Source organism: Aphis gossypii, chromosome 1 (assembly GCF_020184175.1).
Source record: "Aphis gossypii isolate Hap1 chromosome 1, ASM2018417v2, whole genome shotgun sequence".
Taxonomy (NCBI): Eukaryota; Metazoa; Arthropoda; class Insecta; order Hemiptera; family Aphididae; genus Aphis; species Aphis gossypii.
In genome coordinates this window covers 53,358,171-53,371,562 of record NC_065530.1, presented here as the reverse complement: position 1 = coordinate 53,371,562, position 13,392 = coordinate 53,358,171, and the positions used below count along the sequence as shown (strand labels likewise).

General features: G+C 34.2%; 1 protein-coding gene across 1 annotated transcript in view; it reads right to left on the bottom strand.

The window, feature by feature from the left end:
* Nucleotides 1-9,734, bottom strand: part of LOC114128129 (homeotic protein Sex combs reduced) — a 30,079-nt gene extending 20,345 nt beyond the window's left edge. The window contains exon 1 of the mRNA XM_027992566.2: nt 8,023-9,734. Coding sequence (XP_027848367.2) covers nt 8,023-8,902 — 880 coding nt within the window. The 5' untranslated portion in view covers nt 8,903-9,734. The remainder of the gene's footprint in view (nt 1-8,022) is intronic.
* Nucleotides 9,735-13,392: the final 3,658 nt, after the last annotated feature.

Sequence of the window (13,392 nt, the reverse complement as noted above, 5' to 3'; positions counted from 1 at the left end):
GGTCAGTTTACTCAACATTTTAGATTGTTCTGAATATCTGATACGAGTATACTCGTAGGAAGTACTGAAATGTTATTAAGAGCGCGACGACTGATTACATAAAACTCGTGGCGTTATGCTTCTGTGATTTGTACATTTGAATAACTTTGGTAATGGTTGGTATGTATAATTTTTGTGAAATGTAAATTTCTTATTAGTCCATATGTTAAATTTCAATAGTTTTGCAAAGGCGAGTAAAAACAGAGGAACTATACATAGTAATTAAATGTTTTGACATTTAATAATGAGCAACGATGTTTCTTAAAATACTTACGAATTTTAATTTGCCCATTCAAATTAAGCTTTTGGTTTCGTCTAACTAAAAAATAAATGCTGTCAAACATCCGAAATGATGAGTAGCGCCAACATGGGTGTTTACCAAGTGGTGGCCAAGTCACAGTTATATTATCTATAGTGAGTTTGTTTTATTAATAATGCACATCTTATTATTATTATTACTATATTATACTTTTTAGATAACAGTTTTTGTTTTTTTCACATGTATCTTACGCATGACATGTAAACATGTAATACAATGATTTAGCAATGCTAATCAAATTACCTATAATTTATGAGGATATTATGATCTTAAGAACACTCATTTTTTTTTCTAAAATTATTTATTGTAGGCGATAGAATACAAAAATCATAGCAAACGCACCTTCAATAACCACACTACTATATTATTTCAACTTAAATTTTTTGAATTTCGTATGCTGACGGCTGGAAAATTTGGTTACGTTCCGTCTGTTTTCATTCAGTGGTTTCGTGAAGATTTAATAATAGACAAGCGCACGTCTTCTGAACATATGTACGCGCACATATATAAATATAAATGTATGTATAAGTGTAAATATAAAATAATTATAATTAATCGTTTCGTCCGTGTATAAAGCGCATTTCGTACTACTAATTGCCGTACAACAACAATTGTACACACGAATAAGAATACGAGAGCGCGAATAAAAACAAAGTGACTTAAAAAAACGCGGAGCCACAACGATCATAATGTGAAATTGAAGGTCGGAAACACCTATGTCTGCATTACAGATTACAATAATATAATTTAACGTGCGGTATTACGCGATATGATTTAGATACTCTCTCTATCAGCTCAATGATATTTTTTTTACAATCTCGCGGTATTTTAAAAATCTAAACAGTATTGTTTTATATACATATATATATATATTTATTATGTGTACCTGTATATTATAGTGGTTTTCGTATACACGCGGATTAACGCCCCCGTCGTCAACGACTCGATCGATTACAATAATTACTGGTCAGTATACCTGTACGATGCATACTATCCATTTTTTTTTTTTTATAAATGTGTACACTGCGATGGTATACAGCTGACTGGTAGGACATAATATATCTATGTATACATATACATAATATTACGAACTCGTACGTGTACTGTACAGCGGCGGCCGCCGCGGCTGTGCCCGAAGGCGCGAGACTTAAACAATAATTATTGATACGCGAGACGAACGTATAATATTATTACTATATATACGTAATATGCGTATAAACCTCGGTATAAACACTACGGACAACTAAGTATATTATAATATGTACATATATTAAATAATATATGGGTATGTGCGCCGCGCTTAGTGATATTATTATACTACTATCGTTCGTTTCCTTGTCGAAAGCAAAAGTTTAGACTAGACCCGACCTAGCTTCCCATCTCCGTCACACACACGACTGACCCAACGATATTTATTTATTCTTTTCGTTTTTACAAGTCATATATAACTTTTATTTCGCGCTTATTTCACGAGATCTTCAAGTCCTTCATCGTACGTTGCGATATAATTTAATAACGGCGCTGTATGCTTATATTTATAACGTTTCAAGTACACAAGCATTCGTCATACGAGATATTACATAGTAAACAAGTCACACGCGCGTGTTTGAAAAAAAAAATGTCGTTTTATTACTCCTTGCTCAGAAACGGACGATGAAAGTCGTAAAAATAAATGCAATAACAAACGAAAAATCTAAAATTTAAACACTCACACGCACACAAGCATACAATTATAGATAAATATAAATATAATTGTATTTTTATAGTCATGCTTAATGTTTAAAAAAGTTTAGAAACTACTTTATATAGGTACGAAATAAATGTATTTCTAAACGATTCGATCGCTCTGTATAGGTTAGGTTAGTATAGTATAGTATAGTGTATACCTACATAAGTTCGTCCCAAATATCTTGTAATCGCAAATAGAAAATTCTTTCCTGAAGTAATCTAAATCGTGGTATACCTATTTTTGTAATAAGTAAAATACTAAAATCTTATTTAAATGATACACGCAAGACTCGAATTTGGCTATATTATGTATTTATAATTTATAAGTAAAGTATCATCTGACGCATAAGAAAATATACAATTATTTTATTCTTATTATATAAATATAAATAAGTATGAATATTTAAATCCACGATAATATTACGCACCTAATATATACCTAATCTATATATATATATAATATATACATATATATATTATATATAATATAATAATATTCTAAGTGCACCTTTTTTTACTATAAATACAACAGCGTACAGACGCGTGTTATTAAATATGATTTATTGTCTTAGCACCTCCCTTTTTTCATTCCTGAATCGACGGCCGATTACTTGTATACCTAATGTTTAATGGAAAAAGTCATTACGGTTTGACGCGTATTACGCGGGCGCGTGCGTGTGTTATTATCACGGGCCAATATATAGTTGCGCAATGCCGAGCTGGTGTTCATGTCGAGTGAATAAAATAAACACTGCAGTGACACATTTTTGTAATTATTATGAAATCGCGTGGGAAATATTAATTTGTAAAATATTTGTTCGTGTGATCGGTTAGGCACAGCACAATATGATATTATAGTAAAAACATACTCGTCTACGCGCACATAATATTTTAGCCTATATAGGAGGCAGTCTACGTCTGCTGTACGAATTGCGGACGCCATATTTTCAAATTTTTATATAGTTAAACGTTAATAGTTATTTAATAACGATTTTCCATTTGTTTATAGTCGGCACAAGTGGCATACCCATATCAAGTAATTTTGATTTTTTCCTCTCCGAATTCTTTTCAAAACGTCTATCAACCTCGGTGGCGCCTTTTTTGTACTGCACGTGTGCGTATATTACGTTATTATTACTACACAGAAACGAGGATTTCCACCATTTGCTGGAATACTAATAGGTATACAATATTATATGCTCTACACACAAAGTGGCGTATATGTGCTGCAGCGCCACGACGATACGACCGACTGACTGACAGGCGACCGTCCCACAACTGCACGCGCGACGGCCTCGACCCGGACCCGAACGACCCTCATCGTGTATATTATGTAACCGTCGTCACCACCATCGAAGCCGACGGCCCAAAATTTGCGCCCCCGAGCGGCCCGTTAACCCCCTTACATTGTAAACGCGATTCGGAAAACGGTTTTGTTCGTCTGATTTTTTTTTTTATTTAAAATTTTTATCACCGTTCATATAATGAATGTACATTATACACATTATATTGTATTGGTGAGGGTTGATTTTTCGTGCGGGTACAAAAATTGCGGTCGTGGCGTAGGGGGAAACAGCCATTACGCGCCAACACCTGCCGCCCCCGACTTTTATGCGTGCACACAATTGCCTATAATAATAGTTGTGCGCTAGTTCAATCGTGCAGACTATAGAGGAGAAAACCCGAAAATTGTGGTTTTACTATGCGCGCGGGTCCTGGTATCTTGAATACGATTTTTGAATTCGCTGTGTAGATATACATAGAAATGCAGCGTATACGCTTACTGCGTACACCCATTGTACCCGCACAGCGTTTTATGATGATTTTGGATCGCAAATAAACAGTACTTGAATCGATACATTATAATACTGTCTAATTGTACCTATAAGTAACTCAAATTTGAAAGCAGAACACCTGCTGGGCGCTAAATCACGGCTGAAATTGCACCATTAAAAAAAAGTCGGGCTTGTCGGTGAATCGCTTAAAAGTGTGTATGAATGTGATTTTGGTATCTATTTAGTATTTTTGAGCCCAAGTTTTGTTTTAAAATAAATGTTCCTGCGTGGTTTAAAAGACGCACATGTCTGCGTAAACACAACACGTATGTGTAATAGGAGACCGACGACTGAGACCAATTACGAATTATCATAAAATAATCACTAATCATTAAAAAGTAACTATTACGTATATGCTTATATAGGTACACGGCGCTTCTGAATAGTTTAATTTTATAATATTTATATAGATACACAATTAATTGTGTTGTGTTATATAGCTTCATTATACACGTTACGCAACGATGACAGACGTATATTATTATAATCATATAGTAATTATGGCGGATATCGTCAGCGACTATAGTAATAAGAAAAATACAAGACCGGCCCTGATGTTCAAATTATCTTCCTATACGTTATTGCGTTTTTACCTCATTATCATCATAGTGCAGAAACTGCAGTATAGACAACGATCGCAGGATCCGTATTTACGCATGCAGTCACGATGACTTATTGATTTAGACAACTTTTATGGACGTTATATATTTCCACTCGACTTTTTCCTCGCTGTATATATGGACGTTAATGGTGTAACGAAAATTGTCTCGATATTCGTGAAATCGTTGAGCCGAGTTTTTCGGCGTTTTAAGACTCGACCTTCATGTTCACAACGATTATACGTTACGATATGGTAATTTGATGACGATTGGATGGCGACGGCCAGTTTATACACATAATTTGATATGTTGAAAATCCACAAAACTGCCGTTGATATCAAAAACGTAATATTTAGTACAACGATGTATAAAATTTGAATATATTCGGCGATGACGATCGTCATTTCTGATGAACAATACACTAAATTTTAGTTAATAAATCGTGATTAATAATTAGTTAGGAAAAATGATTAACCGTTTTTGTAGACGATATTTTACGATAGATGGAATAGAAGACGCCTAATTTTTTGATAAGTGTTGTACTACACGAATATACTAAATTTTATATATAGTCACACTGGGGCAATCATCGACTAATAAGTGTGTCAGGGTGCGTTTTCCGTACACGAATATAAAATGTAAACATGCTGTTAAAGGGACCGTGAAAAACGGTGACGACGACGACGATGTTTGACTCGAAACGGATTCTTATATTATAACCAGGAAGGGTGACTGGGCGATCATCACGCACTTTATTTGCGTGAACGAGGGATCCTACGCGTATATATATCAAAAAAGCCCCTTTACAAGTACAGTGATTATGCGAGTATATTGCAATGTAATACGCGTCCCGAGATTTATCCACTTGGCTGGCGTACGTGTGTGTACAATAGATTATATGCATTTTATGGATGTGTTGCGTACGATCATATAGACACATAGTTTTGCATGCTATGATTCGGACGATAAGTTCATTCTATATTACACTAAATAATAATAATATTGTGATACACATTTACGTTTCAAAACTGTTTAGAGTCTAAATTAAACACTTTTAGAAAAAGTCAGATGGCGCTCAAAGAACAGTGGTTGCCGGTTTTATTCATGTTAATATTTTTTTTTTCAAGATGCACATTGGTGCTTTAAGGTTTTTAAATATATTGTGTGTTTTTTACACCATCTTACAGAACTGTAGTGGTTAATTTTCACCCATATAAGATATAACGATACTATCAAATTATATATGTTCGTTGACTTATTATTATATATCATATAGATACATTGGACTTATGGTTGATGTAACAATTTAAACAGTATAATAGGTATAGGTAGAAATATATAAATATAAATGAGATGCGATGAAAACCGTGTTTAAATTATAAAAAAAATTCATGATTTGAGTTGGTCGATATAAATTTTGGTAAGAGTATATTTTATAAGTACCTAATGAATTATATAGTTGTGTTTTGCCATCTTGACTTCCTCATTTGCTTTAGTAACAGCTAGTGCTTCCAGAAGAAAAATCATATTATTATTACTGTTATTATACTATCTTATTTCGTAGTGCTTTTTTTGTTATAACCCAATAAGGCTAAGAGACCGACACGACGAAGATATATTATGCTATCCACTTCTTCCGACTTGTTACAGTTGAGTAACAAAAACTTCGATAATTTTTCAATTAAGTTTGCTGAGATTGGTGCTCGAATTTGACGAAAAAAAAAATAATGTTTTAAACATGGTATTGAACTGGATTTTTATTTTTTTATAGTTGGCTATTATAATAGTGGTAATAACGAGTAGTACTCGAATTTTTACTTATACAGGTATGATAATAATTATTTATTATAACTTTACCTACCACTAATTTTACAATATTAGTAGTTCGTGTACAGTATTTTTTACTTTTGACCTACTATAAATATAATATTTCGTACGTATTTCAGGCAACCGTGTTATTGAATAATACGATACGATCGTATACAATATTTGAACATTGGCCGATAATAATTATTTTATACATAATCATTTCGTTGGTGCCTATGGCAAATTTCAGTGAATATAATTCTCGTATAATTCGCGATATATAGTTTAATACGCAGATACGGACTGATATAAAAGAAATAATTTAACAATTAAACCGTCGTTAGAGGTTTTTTTTAACGCCTATAGCTAATGCGTTTTACAGTCCTATTGTTTGCTTCGAAGTAGGGTTGTTTTTTCAAATTATTTTTTAACCGCAACAACATTTTTATCGGTGTTTAAATCGAGTTTTAACTACCCGCTCACGACCTCGGTGGTATATTATTGACTCTAAATTAACATTATTTTATGATTCGGAACATTATTATATTTTATGTTCAGATTTACATGAATACTTTATTCGAAATTTAAAAAAAATATTCCTAGTTATTTTATTTTTTGTTAAACATCAAAATTAATTATCAATAGTTGAGATTTTATTTTTTTAACACTGAATAATTTTTTTAATTAGGTATATTATTAATTTAATAATTGAGTTGATTTTTAATTTCATGTGTCAATCTTTACATAATAAAGACACGAGTACACAATAACTTTATTACCATAAATTGTTTTATATCATTATATTTATGTACATTAAATGTTTATTAGATGAAAGAGTTCAAGATTAATTTAATATAAATTGATCAATAAATATCCAAATTTAAACTCAAACAAATGCTAATCGTTAACTCAAGATTGAATTATGTTTTTAATTTCGTAATAAATTGAAAGTCAATTAAATTATTGAAAACCCAACACTAGACTGTCATCATATTATAAAGTTATTGTCAACAATAATATATTATTTTTTTCAGTTATGTAACATTTAAAATAATTAGATCACTTAAAAATTGAACCATATAAAAAACGTTATCATAGAAATGTTTAATAATTTTATAACGCATATAGATTTTATTACGCACACATACTACATAAAAATAGTAAATATCTGCGGGATGATTTATGTGAGTAATCATAAACAGGTTCTGTCAAAGAGATATTTAACTACGAATTACCCTACATATTCAAATTATATAATCTCACACACAGCAGGCCGTATAAGATTGAAAACAATATTTCACGACTAGAATTCTTCGAAACGTGTAAGTTTTGACAATGCGTAAAATTAAAATCGCTAAATTCCTTATAATTTGTACCCACAATATTAAAAAAAAGATATTCTCCTACATGTCGACGATTCAAGTTTTTACTTTTTACGGTCGCGAATTTTAAAGATATAAAAAACGCAATGAAAACGCACCGACCTATACGTACAATATATTATTTCGTCCGATTATCGTGACTCTTTCGGAATTCAACCATTTTTTATACTCTTACCATCAAAAAAATAATATAATCAAAATGATAATTTGAGTATATATAGTTATACAGATAACACGAAATCGCAGTAATATACCTATCAATACACACACATATACGTAATATTGACTTAAGATACATAAGGTGCAGTACTCACTCTGTCCGAGGTGAACTCTCTTCATCCACGGGTAGATCTGCGGCGGATTCTGGCCGGAGCCCTGTTTGCCGCCCGACGACGCGGGCCCGTTACCGTTTCCGCCGCCGCCGCCGCCGTTGGACGACGTGGACGATATGGACGAGGCGGGCGACGAGGACGTCTGCGAGACGGGCCCTTGGGCGGCCGGCGAGGAACCGGCCACCGGGCCGCCGGACGACCGGACGGACTTCATGACGACGGCGGGCGGCGGCGATCGGGAGCCGGGCGGCGGGGCCGCGGACGTGGTCAGGTCCTGCGGAGAGCTGATGCCGTTCGGCGTGGCCGACGCCGAGGCGGACACCTCGTACTTGCACTGGACGACGCCGCCGCCGGCCGCGGACGGCATGCCGACCACGTTGTTGTTGAGCGCCGACGATATGGGCGATATGGCGCCGCCGCCGCCGGGCGAGGGCAGACCGCCGACGCCGCCGCCGCCGCCGCCGTGGTGCTGCAAGTGCTGCAGGTGGGCGCCCGCGGCCGCAGCGGCAGCGGCCGCCTGCAGCCTCTGGTGCTGCTGGTGCTGCTGGTGCTGTTGCTGGTGATTGACCGAGTGCAGTTGCGTGTAGTCGATCATGGACGGCGACGACTGTTGCATGTACTGCGACGCGTACTGTTGCGGCGAGTAACAGCCGGCCGCGGGCCCGGCGTTGTACACGCCGCCGCCGCCGCCGCCCTGGGCCGCCTGTCCGTAGTAGTCGGCGGCCGAGGCGGACGCGGCGCCGCCCGGGCTGTTGCCCGTCTGCAGCGGGTCCACCGGCGACGTGACGGCCCGGCCCTGTTGCTGTTGGGCCTGCTGGCTCTGCTGGTAGCAGTTCATGAACTGATACGAACTCATGTTCATCTAAGCGGTTCGGGTCGCGCGCGCGCGCTCAGACGATGGCACGGCTCGTTGCGCGACGGTTTACCTGTCCGAAGACGACGGTCGGAGCGTCCGCTGTCCGCGCGTCTGTGGCGCGTACAAAGCTCACCCGCGGAGGGCCGACGAACCTTGTTTTTTATACGGTACCTCTGTATCGGGTTTACGAGCTTCGGCAGCGGCGTGAGTACGGGTAATAATAATGTACGATGATATTACGCCGTCAGGTCTCCAACGTGCCATTCGAAAACGGCGTCATAATGTCTGTGGCCGACCGCGGAAAATCACAAAAAATAATCACGAAATCGAACGCGCACTCGAAAACACGAAAAATCGAAACACGAAAAAAAAAAAAAAATTAAAAATTAAAATCGAAATTTTAAAACGTTCGCCAAATAAAATTCGCCAATAGTGTGTATATACGAAATAATAATATTATGATGTACGTCGAACGACAAAAATATCACTCGCGCGAATAATAACGAGTAAAGTAAAATAAAATAAAATAAAATAATAATTTATTAAAAATTACGATAATATGATACGACAATGCGATATTATAAATAATATTATTATATTATACCGTCGTCGTCGTACGTGTCCGTCGGACGGGGCTGTGGGGGCCACGTGCTAGCGTATAATTTACGACTGCGGCGGCGATCCGCGTTCGGAGGCGAGTGGAACAGTACAGCGGACCGACTCGGAGGACCGAACGCACTCCGAAACCCGACAACTTCCGACGCGGCTGGAGACGTGCGCGCGCTGTGCCGGCGCGTGTGTGTGTGTGCGTCCGTGTGCGTCCGTGTGCGCGCGTATTCGTGCGTCCGCGGCGCGCGCGTGTGAGTGAACGTATCCGTACAACGTAACCGCGGCCGTCGACCAATCGGAACGCCGGACGGTCGGCGCTCGGATCTGGCAGTCCCTCGTGTGCCGCCGCCGCCTCCGTCGACGGTGACGACGACGACGCATGAATGAACCGGTGTGCGTGGCGCCCGTCGTGGAGCGGTGGAGGGAGGGCGGGGGGAACGTGACCGCCGCCGCCTTCGGACTACCTATTTCGTAGCGGACGTCGTCGTTTCATACGCAGCCGTGTCCGAGTTGTTGCCGGCGACCGACCGGACAAGGCGTTCGCTCATACGCGATTTTAGCTCGTTTTTATTTCTTGTTTATATAACGACAATATTATTATTATGGTAGTGAAAAACAATAGGTAATATATTATTATAATAATGCGTTAAAAGTCTACAACGCTATTTCGTTATTTAGAGTCGGTTAACGGTCGATTCGAGTAAATTTGCACCAGATTAGTGTACGATTTTGGTTTTTCCTTAGATATCATATAATATTATTACCTTTTGTAAATCGACTTATATAGTTATAGATATAGTTCATTTCATATGATTTTACTTTGTGAAAACTCGATTATTTTTTAATACAACTACGTATAATACTGTTTAGTAATATTTTAATAACTTTTCAGAATACATTTGGAATTTCTCACATATTTTAATGGGTTTATGCGCGTATTAGGTATATAATATATTTTTATCATTTTCCTATAATAAAAATAAAATACTTTTATTGGTGACAACCGTATCTGACGTGATTATGTTTTATTTGCATTGTGATAATATATATTATATTTCTGTGATAGTATAACGATTATAGATCATTGAATTTTAAATTAAAATTTATCTCGTTAGATGATGATGTAATTTGGTATTTGATTTCATATTCTACGGCAGGGGCGGCCAAACAGTCGATCGCGATAGACCGGTCGACCGCAAACAATTTCTAAGCCGATCATGTTATAGAATTTATTTTTAGGGGCCCTATATGTTTCTTAATAATTATAGTTATTCCATGATAAAAAATTGTCCTATGGAAGTCGATCCTCAAAAGAGAAGTATATTTTTAGTAGATCGTGATGAAAAAAAGTTTGGCCATCCCTGTTAGGTTTATAACGAAATTATTTATAACATTTTCGTAAGTATAGGTAAAACTCGAACTTCAAATATTGTTATATTTTAATGAAAAACAATAATAATTTACGGTTTCAATAACTTTGAATGTATAAGGTTTTTAGGCAATTCAAGTAAATTGATGGACTATGTTTAATAAATTATTTGGTCATAGAAAATAATATCCCATATTATATAGGTACAAAATACTAATAATTAGATTTTATTTAGGTATATTGTGTGCTAATTATATAAATATTTTGAAAAAAGCTAAACTCCCATCTATTGTATTGCACTATAGTACTAATGTGTTGAGTGTACTCTGTAATTGAGTAAGTCACCGTAATAATAGATTAGCTTAACTTGAATTAGTTGAATTCAATGATAAATCATTGTGTACATAAAATAAACGATACACCCATATCTAGATGGATTATTGGATCAATATACATTTTTAATGGTAGATTATATTATATTTATATATAACTATTAGTATTTTCTTAATTTTTCCTAAAAACTTCGTACATCATGATCTCAGCTCTTTGACGTAAAAATCACTGATATCAAATTTTTTTTTTTAGTTTAAACAGTTTAAAAAAGTAATGTTCTAAACCCCTAAGGTTAATATTTTTTCATCAAAATTTGAACTTCATAGACTTATAAAACCATTAAAACCCAATTGTAAGATTGTATGTTTGATAGTTTGTACGTATTAAATTACTGTAAAATAAACTTATGAAAAATCTTATATTTAATTCATAATATATTAAATTATTGTACTTAAAATGTAAAAATGATCAACATAAATCGAAAAATTAAAAATGTGTATAAATTTTTAAAAAATATAGCTAATATACTAGTATTTAAAAAAAATATAATATGGTATTATAGTCATCTAAAAAAATTTGAATTTAAATAATTGGAAAATATATATTATAGGTAAATAGCATTTTGTACTATTTCTATACTTAAAGTCTACCATAATTTATTTTTTTAAATTTTAAAAAAAACATAGAATTTTTTCAAATAAAAAAATACATTTGTAAAATTAATGCATTCCTTACTTTTCGTTGTTGTATGTAGGTATCATAATCTTAATAAAATAATTAACATTGGCCATCATTGGAGCCTGTACATGTTAATAGATAATACAATTTATTTTACACGTTGCATGTCATCATTCATTATATGATTCATACTATTTTTTTGGTAATCGGTAATAACAATTTACATTGTTTGTATATTACGGCTTTTTAACTTTTTAAACGTTAAATAATTATACTGTATCAATGAGTTTAAATGATTATTATCATTGCGTTAGTATATATACTTAATATAATTTTTTAATGATTTAATTAATTATATATTTTTTTTATTATTATAAAACATTCAGTGGCATTAGATACGTAGGATTTTGTAGATAACAAATGGTATAGATATCTGATATATACCATATGACCTGTAGGTCTATAGATATATATATAAATTGTTGTAAAATTATTATTATAACGCTAATAATATTATAGTGTATTTGTATTGTCGTATGTTTAGATTATTTAAATTATAAAATATAAAATTTCTCCACCCTTATTATTTTGAAAAAAAAAACAATAGTTATGTTCAATAAATTATTCTATTATTATATCGTATATATTATATTTATGCATTAAAATGTGACGACGATGATGGTTAGTCGTTCATCATCCTTAAACGCAGCCGGACACCTATAGGTATATATTAGTGTCCAATCAATTTATCTTGTCTTATCTTAAAATACGAAAGCCTAACTTAGTAATGTGATTGAAAATACATCGAAAAATTACAAATCAAACATGACGTATTCAATGACAAACTATTTTTCAATTCGAGACGCGATTGCAGGTATAAAAAATTCGTTGTTACTATAATACTATAATATAATTGTTCACATCTTATACATCTCGGAGACTTTCCCTCGATTTTATATACATAATAATATTATATATAATGATAAATGATAATCATTTTTAATGGTGATTATTGCTCAACAACACGACTATTTAAATTTAATTTCGATAGCCTATGAATCACACGAGTATATTATAATAGTTGTTAGTTAATACTTAATAAAAATAGATTAAGTAGTTCTGAGATTTTTCAATATAGCCTATGAATTATTATTATATATAATATATTGATAATGATTTTTACACCACAGATGTCAATAATTAGCTTAAAAAAAATACAATAGTGTAATACTACTGATGCCTTTTAAACTATGATTTCTATCAACAACTACTGGAGAGGTAAAACTTCTAAGTTACAAGTACAAATTAATTTTGAATTTTTATTAAAATTACTTATATTTTCTGTACTAAATGTAAAATATTAATTTTAGTCTTGATATCTGTAAGTATAATATTTTACTATTATGGTAAAATTAGAATGATATTTTAATATTGAATTTGAATATTTAACATCAGTATTTATATATTATATAACTATGTGCTCTTTTTAACTTAAGTTTTTGTCATA